This window comes from Oncorhynchus mykiss, chromosome 3 (assembly GCF_013265735.2).
Source record: "Oncorhynchus mykiss isolate Arlee chromosome 3, USDA_OmykA_1.1, whole genome shotgun sequence".
NCBI classification, from domain to species: Eukaryota; Metazoa; Chordata; class Actinopteri; order Salmoniformes; family Salmonidae; genus Oncorhynchus; species Oncorhynchus mykiss.
The window spans coordinates 84,614,019-84,631,665 of record NC_048567.1 but is presented as its reverse complement, the minus strand read 5'-3'; the positions used below and the strand labels follow the sequence as shown (position 1 = coordinate 84,631,665).

Below are 17,647 nucleotides of genomic sequence, written 5' to 3'. Positions count from 1 at the left end.
GTGAGGATAACAGATTAAACCTGGTTAACGTGAGGATAACAGATTAAACCTGGTTAACGTGAAGATAACAGATTAAGCCTGGTTAACGTGAAGATAACAGATTAAACCTGGTTAACGTGAAGATACCAGATTAAGCCTGGTTAACGTGAAGATAACAGATTAAACCTGGTTAACGTGAGGATAACAGATTAAACCTGGTTAACGTGAGGATAACAGATTAAACCTGGTTAACGTGAGGATAACAGATTAAACCTGGTTAACGTGAAGATAACAGATTAAACCTGGTTAACGTGAAGATAACAGATTAAACCTGGTTAACGTGAGGATAACAGATTAAACCTGGTTAACGTGAGGATAACAGATTAAGCCTGGTTAACGTGAGGATAACAGATTAAACCTGGGTAACGTGAGGATAACAGATTAAACCTGGTTAACGTGAGGATAACAGATTAAGCCTGGTTAACGTGAAGATAACTGAATAAGCCTGGTTAACGTGAAGATAACAGATTAAGCCTGGTTAACGTGAGGATAACAGATTAAACCTGGTTAACGTGAAGATAACAGATTAAACCTGGTTAACGTGAGGATAACAGATTAAACCTGGTTAACGTGAGGATAACAGATTAAACCTGGTTAACGTGAGGATAACAGATTAAACCTGGTTAAAGTGAGGATAACAGATTAAGCCTGGTTAACGTGAAGATAACAGATTAAACCTGGTTAACGTGAAGATAACAGATTAAACCTGGTTAACGTGAAGATAACAGATTAAACCTGGTTAACGTGATGATAACAGATTAAGCCTGGTTAACGTGAAGATAACAGATTAAACCTGGTTAACGTGAGGATAACAGATTAAACCTGGTTAACGTGAGGATAACAGATTAAACCTGGTTAACGTGAAGATAACAGATTAAACCTGGTTAACGTGAGGATAACAGATTAAACCTGGTTAACGTGAGGATAACAGATTAAACCTGGTTAACGTGAAGATAACAGATTAAACCTGGTTAACGTGAAGATAACAGATTAAACCTGGTTAACGTGAGGATAACAGATTAAGCCTGGTTAACGTGAAGATAACAGATTAAACCTGGTTAACGTGAGGATAACAGATTAAGCCTGGTTAACGTGAGGATAACAGATTAAGCCTGGTTAACGTGAGGATAACAGATTAAACCTGGTTAAAGTGAGGATAACAGATTAAGCCTGGTTAACGTGAGGATAACAGATTAAACCTGGTTAACGTGAAGATAACAGATTAAGCCTGGTTAACGTGAAGATAACAGATTAAGCCTGGTTAACGTGAAGATAACAGATTAAACCTGGTTAACGTGAGGATAACAGATTAAGCCTGGTTAACGTGAGGATAACAGATTAAACCTGGTTAACGTGAAGATAACAGATTAAGCCTGGTTAACGTGAAGATAACAGATTAAGCCTGGTTAACGTGAAGATAACAGATTAAGCCTGGTTAACGTGAAGATAACAGATTAAACCTGGTTAACGTGAAGATAACAGATTAAGCATGGTTAACGTGAAGATAACAGATTAAACCTGGTTAACGTGAAGATAACAGATTAAACCTGGTTAACGTGAAGATAACAGATTAAACCTGGTTAACGTGAAGATAACAGATTAAGCCTGGTTAACGTGAAGATAACAGATTAAGCCTGGTTAACGTGAAGATAACAGATTAAACCTGGTTAACGTGAAGATAACAGATTAAGCCTGGTTAACGTGAAGATAACAGTTTAAGCCTGGTTAACGTGAAGATAACAGATTAAGCCTGGTTAACGTGAAGATAACAGATTAAGCCTGGTTAACGTGAAGATAACAGATTAAACCTGGTTAACGTGAGGATAACAGATTAAACCTGGTTAACGTGAGGATAACAGATTAAGCCTGGTTAACGTGAAGATAACAGATTAAACCTGGTTAACGTGAGGATAACAGATTAAGCCTGGTTAACGTGAGGATAACAGATTAAGCCTGGTTAACGTGAGGATAACAGATTAAGCCTGGTTAACGTGAAGATAACAGATTAAGCCTGGTTAACGTGAAGATAACAGATTAAGCCTGGTTAACGTGAAGATAACAGATTAAACCTGGTTAACGTGAGGATAACAGATTAAACCTGGTTAACGTGAGGATAACAGATTAAGCCTGGTTAACGTGAAGATAACAGATTAAACCTGGTTAACGTGAGGATAACAGATTAAGCCTGGTTAACGTGAGGATAACAGATTAAGCCTGGTTAACGTGAGGATAACAGATTAAGCCTGGTTAACGTGAGGATAACAGATTAAGCCTGGTTAACGTGAGGATAACAGATTAAACCTGGCTAACGTGAAGATAACAGATTAAGCCTGGTTAACGTGAAGATAACAGATTAAGCCTGGTTAACGTGAAGATAACAGATTAAGCCTGGTTAACGTGAAGATAACAGATTAAACCTGGTTAACGTGAAGATAACAGATTAAGCATGGTTAACGTGAAGATAACAGATTAAACCTGGTTAACGTGAGGATAACAGATTAAACCTGGTTAACGTGAGGATAACAGATTAAACCTGGTTAACGTGAGGATAACAGATTAAGCCTGGTTAACGTGAGGATAACAGATTAAGCCTGGTTAACGTGAGGATAACAGATTAAGCCTGGTTAACGTGAGGATAACAGATTAAACCTGGCTAACGTGAAGATAACAGATTAAGCCTGGTTAACGTGAAGATAACAGATTAAGCCTGGTTAACGTGAAGATAACAGATTAAGCCTGGTTAACGTGAAGATAACAGATTAAACCTGGTTAACGTGAAGATAACAGATTAAGCATGGTTAACGTGAAGATAACAGATTAAACCTGGTTAACGTGAGGATAACAGATTAAACCTGGTTAACGTGAGGATAACAGATTAAACCTGGTTAACGTGAAGATAACAGATTAAGCCTGGTTAACGTGAAGATAACAGATTAAACCTGGTTAACGTGATGATAACAGATTAAGCCTGGTTAACGTGAAGATAACAGATTAAACCTGGTTAACGTGAGGATAACAGATTAAACCTGGTTAACGTGAGGATAACAGATTAAACCTGGTTAACGTGACGATAACAGATTAAACCTGGTTAACGTGAGGATAACAGATTAAACCTGGTTAACGTGAGGATAACAGATTAAACCTGGTTAACGTGAAGATAACAGATTAAACCTGGTTAACGTGAAGATAACAGATTAAACCTGGTTAACGTGAGGATAACAGATTAAGCCTGGTTAACGTGAAGATAACAGATTAAACCTGGTTAACGTGAGGATAACAGATTAAGCCTGGTTAACGTGAGGATAACAGATTAAGCCTGGTTAATGTGAGGATAACAGATTAAACCTGGTTAAAGTGAGGATAACAGATTAAGCCTGGTTAACGTGAGGATAACAGATTAAACCTGGTTAACGTGAAGATAACAGATTAAGCCTGGTTAACGTGAAGATAACAGATTAAGCCTGGTTAACGTGAAGATAACAGATTAAGCCTGGTTAACGTGAAGATAACAGATTAAACCTGGTTAACGTGAAGATAACAGATTAAGCATGGTTAACGTGAAGATAACAGATTAAACCTGGTTAACGTGAGGATAACAGATTAAACCTGGTTAACGTGAGGATAACAGATTAAACCTGGTTAACGTGAAGATAACAGATTAAGCCTGGTTAACGTGAAGATAACAGATTAAACCTGGTTAACGTGAAGATAACAGATTAAGCCTGGTTAACGTGAAGATAACATATTAAACCTGGTTAACGTGAGGATAACAGATTAAACCTGGTTAACGTGAGGATAACAGATTAAACCTGGTTAACGTGAAGATAACAGATTAAACCTGGTTAACGTGAGGATAACAGATTAAACCTGGTTAACGTGAGGATAACAGATTAAACCTGGTTAACGTGAAGATAACAGATTAAACCTGGTTAACGTGAAGATAACAGATTAAACCTGGTTAACGTGAGGATAACAGATTAAGCCTGGTTAACGTGAGGATAACAGATTAAGCCTGGTTAACGTGAAGATAACAGATTAAACCTGGTTAACGTGAAGATAACAGATTAAACCTGGTTAACGTGAGGATAACAGATTAAACCTGGTTAACGTGAAGATAACAGATTAAACCTGGTTAACGTGAAGATAACAGATTAAGCCTGGTTAACGTGAAGATAACAGATTAAACCTGGTTAACGTGAAGATAACAGATTAAACCTGGTTAACGTGAAGATAACAGATTAAACCTGGTTAACGTGAGGATAACAGATTAAACCTGGTTAACGTGAAGATAACAGATTAAACCTGGTTAACGTGAAGATAACAGATTAAACCTGGTTAACGTGAGGATAACAGATTAAGCCTGGTTAACGTGAGGATAACAGATTAAACCTGGTTAACGTCTTGGCGTCTGGTAACAACTTGATCAAACTGCTTCTGCTCAGACTTGACAGAAACTACACTAAGCCTTTTCCTGATATTCATTATTACCTTTTTGTTTATATTTCTTATCCAAAAGTAATATCAAAACCACCAATACTGCGCTGACCACCAAGATTAATTTTCCTTTTATCATCTTCGCTACTGATTGTTCCCAGTGAACCAATCACGGTGTGTGAGCTGCAGCGTAATGGTAAGACTAGGCCCACAGAGACCCAGGAGTCTGGGTCACAGAGATAGAGACATTAGTACGATGCCCGTGGATCCATACAGATTACTGAACTAATGTGCTGGAGCCTCCAGAGTCTGATCTAGGTGTGGATAAGCACAGACATGATGGGGAATTTGGCCTATGCAATTTAAACACTTTGTGATGGGGAGGCTGCAGTGAGGAACTTGGCCTACGCAATTAATCCTTAAGAGTCTATTGACCCACCCGTGCGTCAATCTAAGTAACATAATAATAAACCATCCACATTATCATTCGTTAGTTAAAGCAAGAGATATCAATCCACTGCATCCACCTCTGTCGCACTTCCGCATCTGCGGTGGAAGGTGGCCGATCTACAGCGTTGTTTGTCAGACCATGAGACATCCTGAAAATCGGTCTTCCCACAAAATGATCTGTAGCGTCCGAAGATTTGGCCTACAAACTATTAAAAGGGGAGACTCTCACGAAGACGATGGTGGTCTTCGTTTTGCACTACGACCCCCACAAGCCCCTTGAGACTCGTCTGAAATCAGTACCGGCGATGTGAAACTTGTATTATCCAAACCATTTGGGCTACTAACTAATGTGACCCCACTGTGGAAAGGGGAGATTATCACAAACAACGTGACTGGATAACCCTGACTGAATAACATTGACCCTGGATAACCCTGACTGAATAACCCTGACCCTGGATAACCCTGACTGAATAACCTTGACCCTGGATAACCCTGACTGAATAACCCTGACCCCTGATAACTCTGACCCTGGAGAGCCTTGACCCCTGATAACTCTGACCCTGGATAAACCTGACCCTGGATAACCCTGACCCTGGATAACCCTGACTGAATAACCTTGACCCTGGATAACCCTGGCTGAATAACCCTGACCCTGGATAACCCTGACCCTGGATAACTCTGACCCTGGAGAGCCTTGACCCCTGATAACTCTGACCCTGGATAAACCTGACCCTGGATAACCCTGACCCTGGATAACCCTGACTGAATAACCTTGACCCTGGATAACCCTGGCTGAATAACCCTGACCCTGGATAACCCTGACCCTGGATAACCCTGACCCTGGATAACCCTGACCCTGGATAACCCTGGTTGAATAACCCTGACCCTGAATAACCCTGACCCTGGATAACCTTGACTCTGGATAACCCTGACCCTGGATAACCTTGACCCTGAATAACCCGGACCATGGATAACCCTGACCCTGGATAACCCTGACCCTGGATAACCCTGACCCTGGATAACTCTGACCCTGGATAACCCTGACCCTGCATAACCCTGACCCTGGATAACTCTGACCCTGAATAACCCTGACCCTGGAAAACCCTAACCCTGGATAACCCTGACCCTGGATAACCCTGGTTGAATAACCCTGACCCTGGATAAACCTGACCCTGGATAACTCTGACCCTTACCCTGGATAACTCTGACCCTGGATAACTCTGACCCTGAATAACCCTGACCCTGGATAACCCTGACCCTGGATATCCCTGACCATGAATAACTCTGACCCTGGATAACCCTGATTGAATAACCCTGACCCTGGATAACTCTGACCCTGAATAACTCTGACCCTGGATAACCCTGATTGAATAACCCTGAACCTGGATAACCCTGACCCTGGATAACCCTGATTGAATAACTTTGACCCTGGATAAGTCTGACCGTGAATAACTCTGACCCTGGATAACCCTGAATGAATAACCCTGACTCTGGAGATCCCTGGTTGAATAACCCTGACCATGGATAACCCTGACCCTGGATAACCCTGGTTGAATAACCCTGACCCTGAATAACCCTGACCCTGGATAACCTTGACCCTGGATAACCCTGACCCTGGATAACCTTGACCCTGAATAACCCGGACCATGGATAACCCTGACCCTGGATAACCCTGACCCTGGATAACCCTGACCCTGGATAACTCTGACCCTGGATAACCCTGACCCTGGATAACCCTGACCCTGGATAACTCTGACCCTGGATAACTCTGACCCTGAATAACCATGATTGAATATCCCTGACCCTGGATAACTCTGGCCCAGAATAACTCTGACCCTGGATAACCCTGATTGAATAACCCTGACCCTGGATAACCCTGACCCTGGATAACCCTGATTGAATAACCCTGATTGAATAACTCTGACCCTGGATAACCCTGACCCTGGATAACCATGACCCTGGATAACCCTGATTGAATAACCCTGACCCTGGATAACCCTGACCCTGGATAACCCTGATTGAATAACCCTGACCCTGGATAACCCTGACCCTGGATAACCCTGACCCTGAATAACTCTGACCATGGATAACCCTGATTGAATAACCCTGACCCTGGATAACTCTGGCCCTGAATAACTCTGACCCTGGATAACCCTGATTTAATAACCCTGACCCTGGATAACCCTGACCCTGGATAACCCTGATTGAATAACCCTGACCCTGGATAACCCTGACCCTGGATAACCCTGCCCTTGGATAACCCTGACCCTGGATAACCCTGATTGAATAACCCTGACCCTGGATAACCCTGACCCTGGATAACCCTGACCCTGGATAACCCTGACCCTGGATAACCCTGATTGAATAACCCCGACTCTTGAACAACATATGCTTCAGCAATCAGGACCCTTTTTTTTTTTTTTTACATGTTTCTTAGTGTGATGTGATTGATAACATAAGAACTACTACTGTATATAACTACAACCTACTAAACGACTAATAATATAAATTACAATTATGATAACAAATTCATCATCAGCAGATAGTGCTGTTACATTGTTCCAATAAGGGCGTGCTCCATGGGGTCTACCGCTTCAAGCTCCGCCTCCAATGACAGAGCTCAATACGCCGTCCTCATTCATACCGGTTAGAATACACAGACACGGCATACACGGGACGCGGCTGCGCCCTATCCCAGACGGTTTGTTTTGACGTCTTTTAAATCCAGTTAACAACTGCTTTTTTTACTGGGCCGTTAATAGGAATTCGTGGTTTACCTGGTCTGGATTCCCGTTTTGAGAAGAAAGAGTGCGGATGGAACTTCTTTCATCTTGACGTCAGCTCGGGAGTGGAAGTCATCTGGAATTACATATTCCGCCTCAGCGCTACTGTGGTACCTGGAATCTAAGATTAGAAGAGTTTTGTGGAGGATAATTTATTTTAAATGGATTCTTTCTTCGTAAAGGTAAGATAAAAGTCTAAACAAAGTATTTTGAGGCATTGTAGCAGCTCCAAAACGTTGTTTCATTTCAAAGTGACTGCATGAACCGGGAGCGTCTTTGTTACATCTTTACGAGCAGTGAGCACTTTTTATGTCGCGTATGTTTTGTATTGTGTTTACAGCGGTCCTCTCCTGCTGCAAATGAAAAACAAACAATAATGGGTTATTTCGCTCGTAAAGGGTGAGACGCTAGCATATGGTTTACAGTACTTTATGCAGCAGGATATGTGTTATAGCCTGGTAGTAAGTAATAGCAGCAGCAGCAGCATTGGGACACAACCAGACACAATAGGCATTCTGAGCTCTGCTTGGGCTGGGATAGCTGGACGGTTGAGCTCTGGGCTGGGCTGGGCTGGGATAGCTGGACGGTTGAGCTCTGGGCTGGGCTGGGATAGCTGGACGGTTGAGCTCTGGGCTGGGCTGGGATAGCTGGACGGTTGAGCTCTGGGCTGGGCTGGGATAGCTGGACGGTTGAGCTCTGGGCTGGGCTGGGATAGCTGGACGGTTGAGCTCTGGGCTGGGCTGGAATAGCTGGACGGTTGAGCTCTGGGCTGGGCTGGGATAGCTGGACGGTTGAGCTCTGGGCTGGGCTGGAATAGCTGGACGGTTGAGCTCTGGGCTGGGCTGGGATAGCTGGACGGTTGAGCTCTGGGCTGGGCTGGAATAGCTGGACGGTTGAGCTCTGGGCTGGGCTGGGATAGCTGGACGGTTGAGCTCTGGGCTGGGCTGGAATAGCTGGACGGTTGAGCTCTGGGCTGGGCTGGGATAGCTGGATGGTTGAGCTCTGGGCTGGGCTGGGATAGCTGGACGGTTGAGCTCTGGGCTGGGCTGGGATAGCTGGACGGTTGAGCTCTGGGCTGGGATAGCTGGACGGTTGAGCTCTGGGCTGGGATAGCTGGACGGTTGAGCTCTGGGCTGGGATAGCTAGACTGCTGAGCTCTGCTCTGGGCTGGGATAGCTGGACGGCTGAGCTCTGGGCTGGGATAGCTGGACAGCTGAGCTCTGCTTGGGCTTGGATAGCTGGACAGCTGAGCTCTGCTCTGGGCTGGGATAGCTGGACGGCTGAGCTCTGCTCTGGGCTGGGATAGCTGGACGGCTGAGCTCTGGGCTGGGATAGCTCGACTCCTGAGCTCTGGGCTGGGATAGCTCGACGGCTGAGCTCTGGGCTGGGATAGCTCGACCGCTGAGCTCTGCTTGGGCTGGGATAGCTCGACTGCTGAGCTCTGCTTGGGCTGGGATAGCTCGACTGCTGAGCTCTGCTTGGGCTGGGATAGCTCGACGGCTGAGCTCTGGGCTGGGATAGCTCGACGGCTGAGCTCTGGGCTGGGATAGCTCGACTGCTGAGCTCTGGGCTGGGATAGCTCGACGGCTGAGCTCTGGGCTGGGATAGCTCGACCGCTGAGCTCTGCTTGGGCTGGGATAGCTCGACTGCTGAGCTCTGCTTGGGCTGGGATAGCTCAACTGCTGAGCTCTGCTTGGGCTGGGATAGCTCGATGGCTGAGCTCTGGGCTGGGATAGCTCGACGGCTGAGCTCTGGGCTGGGATAGCTCGACTGCTGAGCTCTGGGCTGGGATAGCTCGACTGCTGAGCTCTGGGCTGGGATAGCTCGACTGCTGAGCTCTGGGCTGGGATAGCTCGACAGCTGAGCTCTGGGCTGGGATAGCTCGACCGCTGAGCTCTGCTTGGGCTGGGATAGCTAGACTGATGAGTTCTGCTCTGGGCTGGGATAGCTCAATTGCAGGATGCAGCTGGACTGCCTGTCCTTGGGAAAGGACCATTTAAAACAAGTTTACTACATTTCCACGTTACACACTTCTAAATTTCTGTTGTTTAATGCACAAGGAGGAGCCACCTATCTAAGTCCAGCCCTGTTGATCTCATCAGCACATAGACCAGGCAGTCTATCTCATGGTGAAGGATGACATCACCTTCCCCATGGTCCATCAACCTTCTAATGGCATACATTGTTACCAATAACTCGTAGAGGCATATGCCTACCTATGTCATAAGGCATGAAAGGAGCCCACCCAGCCCGACATGGGAAACACAGAGAGAATGTATCTGAAGTCTACCCTTTGAACCCTGACAAAAACCAGAGTCCTGATCTCTTTCCCCTATGCATTTCCTTCCAGGGTGTGATGTGTCTTGTCTAAGTACACACTCACGACCCCTGTGATGTCATCATGAGGGCGCTATTGTTAAACTCCTCCCTTCTCACTCGTCGTCCCATTCTTGTCTTCCACCCCACCCCTCTACCCCTTACCCTTGCTCCCCGTGACCCAGTGTCAGCACTTAGCATCCCCTCTAACCTTTCACCCCATGTCCAGCCCTGCGTGATGAAAGCACCGGGGTGACAATCAACACCTATCTATTTTATTGAACCTTTATTTAGACAGGGAGTCAATGCTGAGACCAAGGTCTTGTTATTTTAACAGGGAGTCAATGCTGAGACCAAGGTGTCTTTATTTAGACAGGGAGTCAATGCTGAGACCAAGGTCTATTTATTTAGACAGAGAGTCAATGCTGAGACCAAGGTCTCGTTATTTTAACAGAGAGTCAATGCTGAGACCAAGGTCTCGTTATTTTAACAGGGAGTCAATGCTGAGACCAAGGTCTCGTTATTTTAACAGGGAGTCAATGCTGAGACCAAGGTCTCGTTATTTTAACAGGGAGTCAATGCTGAGACCAAGGTGTCTTTATTCATACAGGGAGTCAATGCTGAAACCAAGGTGCCTTTATTTAGACAGGGAGTCAATGCTGAGACCAAGGTCTCGTTATTTTAACAGGGAGTCAATGCTGAGACCAAGGTGTCTTTATTCATACAGGGAGTCAATGCTGAAACCAAGGTGTCTTTATTTAGACAGGGAGTCAATGCTGAGACCAAGGTGTCTTTATTTAGACAGAGAGTCAATGCCGAGATCAAGGTGTCTTTATTTAGACAGAGAGTCAATGCTGAGACAGGGAGTCAATGCTGAGACAGGGAGTCAATGCTGAGACAGGGAGTCAATGCTGAGACCAAGGTGTCTTTATTTAGACAGAGAGTCAATGCTGAGACAGGGAGTCAATGCTGAGACAGGGAGTCAATGCTGAGACCAAGGTGTCTTTATTTAGACAGAGAGTCAATGCTGAGACAGGGAGTCAATGCTGAGATAGGGAGTCAATGCTGAGACAGGGAGTCAATGCTGAGACCATGGTGTCTTTATTTAGACAGAGTCAATGCTGCGACAGGGAGTCAATGCTGAGACAGGGAGTCAATGCTGAGACCAAGGTGTCTTTATTTAGACAGAGAGTCAATGCTGAGACAGGGAGTCAATGCTGAGATAGGGAGTCAATGCTGAGACAGGGAGTCAATGCTGAGACCATGGTGTCTTTATTTAGACAGAGAGTCAATGCTGCGACAGGGAGTCAATGCTGAGACAGGGAGTCAATGCTGAGACCAAGGTGTCTTTATTTAGACAGAGAGTCAATGCTGAGACCAAGGTCTCTTTATTTAGACTGGGAGTCAATGCTGAGACCAAGGTGTCTTCATTTAGACAGGGAGTCAATGCTGAGACCAAGGTCTCTTTATTTAGACAGGGAGTCAATGCTGAGACCAAGGTGTCGTTATTTAGACAGGGAGTCAATGCTGAGACCAAGGTGTCTTTATTTAGACAGGGAGTCAATGCTGAGACAGAGAGTCAATGCTGGGACCAAGGTCTATTTATTTAGACAGAGAGTCAATGCTGAGACCAAGGTGTCTTTATTTAGACAGAGAGTCAATGCTGAGACCAAGGTCTCGTTATTTTCACTATACACATCTCTATATACATGACTATACACATCACTGTATACATCACTATACACATCACTATATACATCACTATACACATCACTATAGATATCACTATAGACATCACTGTACACATCACTATATACATCACTGTACACATCCCTATATACACATCAATATACACATCACTATATATATCACTATATACATCACTATATACATCAATATATACACGCCAAAATACACATCACTATACACATCAGTATATACATCAGTATATACATCACTATATACATCAATATACGCATCACTATACACATAAATATACGCATCACTATATACACATCAATATATACATCACGATATACATCACTGTACACATCACTATATACACATCAATATACACATCACTATATACATCAATATATACATAACTATATACATATCGATATACACATCAATATATACACATCAATATACACATCACTATATACACATCAATATACGCATCACTATACACATCACTATATACACATCACTATATACACATCACTATATACACATCACTATATACACATCACTATATACACATCACTATATACACATCACTATATACACATCACTATATACACATCACTATATACACATCACTATATATACATAACTATATACACATCAATATAAGCATCACTATATACACATCACTATATACACATCACTATATACACATCACTATACATCAATATGCACCATACACATTCATATACACATCAATAATGTTACAAGTTTTGGTTTTTCCATTTATGTTTTGAATAGCTCGTTAGCAAGTAGGGTGCACCGATCTGCGTCACCTCGTTAGTCAGTATGTGTTACACCTGTGCTGGTTGCCATCTCGTTAGTGTGAAGGTGTTTTACCTGTACTGGCCCGCGTACTATTTAAGAGTGGCTGGTCCAGAATAGATCAAATTCTGTCTGGAAGTGGTTCAGCAAAAAGCACTGGCTGAGTAGCGTGAGTGTGCCTAATGAGGTTTTCATCTGTCAGGATGTGTGTATGCAGAGAGACAAGAACACAAGGAGAGAGGCCCCTGTTCACATAAATCTCTCTTCACCTCAAATACACCCACCCAGAAGAACAGGATGCTCCAGAACAGGACAGCAGTACCTGGCAGCAGACAGGCCAGGAGTGAGTTAGTGAGTGGATAGTGGACAGGACTCAGTGTGTTTATCTGGTGACTCCAGCTAATGAGTTTTAGGGTTAGGATTCAGCCTTTGGGACTGAGAGGATGTGTTAGAGAGTAGGGACAGAACCCAACTGGCTGTCTCCATAGGAAGCACCCCACAGATGCACATTAAAGGGTTCAAACGAGCGTCAACAAAAACCTTGATCACCAGACACACATTTTACTGTAAAATCGAGATCAACAGACTCACTAATAATACTTTTAATTTTAATCCTCCCTTCCAATGGGTCTCTGTGAGGGAGTTAGTGTAATCCTCCCTTCCAATGGGTCTCTGTGAGGGAGTTAGTGTAATCCTCCCTTCCAATGGGTCTCTGTGAGGGAGTTAGTGTAATCCTCCCTTCCAATGGGTCTCTGTGAGGGAGTTAGTGTAATCCTCCCTTCCAATGGGTCTCTGTGAGGGAGTTAGTGTAATCCTCCCTTCCAATGGGTCTCTGTGAGGGAGTTAATGTAATCCTCCCTTCCAATGGGTCTCTGTGAGGGAGTTAGTGTAATCCTCCCTTCCAATGGGTCTCTGTGAGGGAGTTAGTGTAATCCTCCCTTCCAATGGGTCTCTGTGAGGGAGTTAGTGTAATCCTCCCTTCCAATGGGTCTCTGTGAGGGAGTTAGTGTAATCCTCCCTTCAAATGGGTCTCTGTGAGGGAGTTAGTGTAATCCTCCCTTCCAATGGGTCTCTGTGAGGGAGTTAGTGTAATCCTCCCTTCCAATGGGTCTCTGTGAGGGAGTTAATGTAATCCTCCCTTCCAATGGGTCTCTGTGAGGGAGTTAGTGTAATCCTCCCTTCCAATGGGTCTCTGTGAGGGAGTTAGTGTAATCCTCCCTTCAAATGGGTCTCTGTGAGGGAGTTAGTGTAATCCTCCCTTCCAATGGGTCTCTGTGAGGGAGTTAATGTAATCCTCCCTTCCAATGGGTCTCTGTGAGGGAGTTAGTGTAATCCTCCCTTCCAATGGGTCTCTGTGAGGGAGTTAATGTAATCCTCCCTTCCAATGGGTCTCTGTGAGGGAGTTAATGTAATCCTCCCTTCCAATGGGTCTCTGTGAGGGAGTTAATGTAATCCTCCCTTCCAATGGGTCTCTGTGAGGGAGTTAATGTAATCCTCCCTTCCAATGGGTCTCTGTGAGGGAGTTAATGTAATCCTCCCTTCCAATGGGTCTCTGTGAGGGAGTTAGTGTAATCCTCCCTTCCAATGGGTCTCTGTGAGGGAGTTAATGTAATCCTCCCTTCCAATGGGTCTCTGTGAGGGAGTTAGTGTAATCCTCCCTTCCAATGGGTCTCTGTGAGGGAGTTAATGTAATCCTCCCTTCACTTCCCACAGTCCAAAAACTGGTTAAATCAACATTGTTTCTACGTCATTTAAAAAAAATAAGTAATGTGATGACGTTGAATCAACGTGGAAAACTGGTTGGATTTGCAACAAGTCATCAACACAAGGGAATGTTGCCTTTTTCTCACCCAACTTTTAACCTCAATCCAATGACATGGTAACCTTTTTTTGTTGAATTCACGTTAGTTGACAACTCAACCAAATGTAAATCAAAACTAGATGATGAACTGACGTCTGTGCCCAGAAGGTTGTTGCATTTCAGATGAATTAAATCCAGTCTGGTTGTTTAACAGGGTATGTTAGGGTTATCACACTGATTGTCACACCGGTTATCACACTGATTGTCACACCGGTTATCACACCGCTTGTCACACCGGTTATCACACCGCTGGTCACACCGGTTATCACACCGCTGGTCACACCGGTTATCACACCGCTGGTCACACCAGTTATCACACCGCTTGTCACACCGATTGTCACACCGGTTATCACACCGCTTGTCACACCGCTTGTCATACCGGTTATCACACCGCTTGTCATACCGGTTATCACACCGCTTGTCACACCGCTTGTCATACCGGTTATCACACCGCTGGTCACACCGGTTATCACACCGCTGGTCACACCGGTTATCACACCGCTTGTCATACCGGTTATCACACCGCTTGTCACACCGCTTGTCATACCGGTTATCACACCGCTTGTCACACCGCTTGTCATACCGGTTATCACACCGCTTGTCATACCGGTTATCACACCGCTTGTCACACCGCTTGTCATACCGGTTATCACACCGCTTGTCACACCGATGACACAGATACTTTTGTATATATAGTGTATGTGGACACCCCTTCAAATGAGTAGATTCGGCTATTTCAGCCACACCCATGGCTGACAGGTAAATAAAATTGAGCGCACAGCCATGCAATCTCCATAGACAAACATTGGTGGTAGAATGGCCCTTACTGAAGAGCTCAGTGACTTTCAACGTGGCACCGTCAGAGGATGCCACCTTTCCGTTCGTCAAATTTCTGCCCTGCTAGAGCTGTCCCCTTGTCAACTGTAAGTGCTGTTATTATGAAGTGAAAACGTCTAGTAGCAACAAAGGCTCAGCCGCAAAGTGTTGATTCAGGACGTCTGAACGTCAAAGAGAGTCCTTTAATCATCTTAACCACTCCAATCAAAGCTCTGTGGAATCAGGTTGTTTTAGATCACCGTTGTTGGCTGGAGAAAGGAGAGTAGAAGTTCAAGGTTGATTACATCTGACCTCTCTTACGTGATGTTCCCACATCCTCTGGTATCAGAGGAGACTACCCTCCTCCCTCCTGGGAGGAGCCAGATGGGAGGAGGGAGGAGGAGCTAGATGGGAGGAGCCAGATGATGAGCGTGTCTGGGTTTGAGCCAGATGATGGGAGGAGCCAGATGATGAGCGTGTCTGAGTTTGTACTGCTGGAACGCGGCCCATGTGCTCCCTCGATGGTGAACCCATCGACCTAAATAATTATCTCCCTCTCTCGAAATGGTCTTCTAAGTGTCCACCAGTCTGGTATCAGGCCTGGGTCATAGCACCATCTCTACTGCAACCTTGGTGTTAAATGACATGGTAAAGGGTATGGAAGAGAGCATCCCCGCTGCGTCCATAAGTCTAGGGGAAGCTTTCCCTGAAGTCAATTATATAGCCTCATTAGCCTACTCCTGTCTATACAGCGATAAATACAGTCATTCACAATAGGCTACTAAAGCGTGATTTGGCCATAGAGGATCATTACAGTCTCTGTTAGCTGTATTGTTTTAAACAGGAAGCTATTTGGTCAACAGTACAAAATACACAGCCCCATGCATACTACTAACACACCATAACATACCCACTATGCACACGAACACATGGAGTTTGTGTGGTAGAGGAGTAGAGCTCTGAGGGCATCACACTTAAAATATGTTGTGAAATGTGTTATCAATGTATTGTAATGGTTTTTAAAATGTATAACTGCTTTAATGTTGCTGAACCCCAGGAAGAGTAGCTGCTGCCTTGACAGGAACTAATGGGGATCCATAATAAACCTCAGGAAGAGTAGCTGCTGCCTTGACAGGAACTAATGGGGATCCATAATAAACCCCAGGAAGAGTAGCTGCTGCCTTGACAGGAACTAAAAGGGATCCGTAATAAACCCCAGGAAGAGTAGCTGCTGCCTTGACAGGAACTAAAAGGGATCCGTAATAAACCCCAGGAAGAGTAGCTGCTGCCTTGACAGGAACTAATGGGGATCCATAATAAACCCCAGGAAGAGTAGCTGCTGCCTTGGCAGGAACTAACAGGGCTCCATAATAAACCCCAGGAAGAGTAGCTGCTGCCTTGGCAGGAACTAATGGGGATCCATAATAAACCCCAAGAATAGTAGCTGCTGCCTTGACAGGAACTAATGGGGATCCATAATAAACCCCAGAAAGAGTAGCTGCTGCCTTGGCAGGAACTGATGGTGATCCATAATAAACCCCAGGAAGAGTAGCTGCTGCCTTGGCAGGAACTGATGGTGATCCATAATAAACCCCAGGAAGAGTAGCTGCTGCCTTGGCAGGAACTGATGGTGATCCATAATAAACCCCAGGAAGAGTAGCTGCTGCCTTGGCAGGAACTAATGGGGATCCATGATAAACCCCAGGAAGAGTATCTGCTGCCTTGGCAGGAACTAATGGGGATCCATAATAAACCCCAGGAAGAGTAGCTGCTGCCTTGGCAGGAACTAATGGGGATCCATAATAAACCCCAGGAAGAGTAGCTGCTGCCTTGGCAGGAACTAATGGGGATCCATAATAAACCCCAGGAAGAGTAGCTGCTGCCTTGGCAACAGGAACTAATGGGGATCCATAATAAACCCTGTGAAGAGTAGCCGCTGCCTTGGCAGGAACTAATGGGGATCCATAATAAACCCCAGGAAGAGTAGCTACTGCCTTGGCAGGAACTAATGGGGATCCATAATAAACCCCAGGAAGAGTAGCTGCTGCCTTGGCAGGAACTAATGGGGATCCATAATAAACCCCAGGAAGAGTAGCTGCTGCCTTGGCAGGAACTAATGGGGATCCATAATAAACCCCAGGAATAGTAGCTGCTGCCTTGGCAACAGGAACTAATGGGGATCCATAATAAACCCCAGGAATAGTAGCTGCTGCCTTGGCAACAGGAACTAATGGGGATCCATAATAAACCCCAGGAAGAGTAGCCGCTGCCTTGGCAGGAACTAATGGGGATCCATAATAAACCCCAGGAATAGTAGCTGCTGCCTTGGCAACAGGAACTAATGGGGATCCATAATAAACCCCAGGAAGAGTAGCCGCTGCCTTGGCAGGAACTAATGGGGATCCATAATAAACCCCAGGAAGAGTAGCCGCTGCCT

General features: G+C 44.9%; 1 protein-coding gene across 2 annotated transcripts in view; it reads left to right on the top strand.

The window, feature by feature from the left end:
- Window positions 1-7,396: 7,396 nt before the first annotated feature.
- The window catches only part of LOC110516739 (unconventional myosin-X-like), a 311,555-nt gene continuing 301,304 nt past the window's right edge, over window positions 7,397-17,647 (top strand). For both annotated transcript variants that reach the window (XR_005051402.1, XM_036975363.1), the window contains exon 1: window positions 7,397-7,888. Coding sequence is in view for 1 of the 2 variants with exons in the window: in XM_036975363.1 (XP_036831258.1) it covers window positions 7,868-7,888 (21 nt within the window). In the remaining variant the exon portion in view is untranslated. The remainder of the gene's footprint in view (window positions 7,889-17,647) is intronic.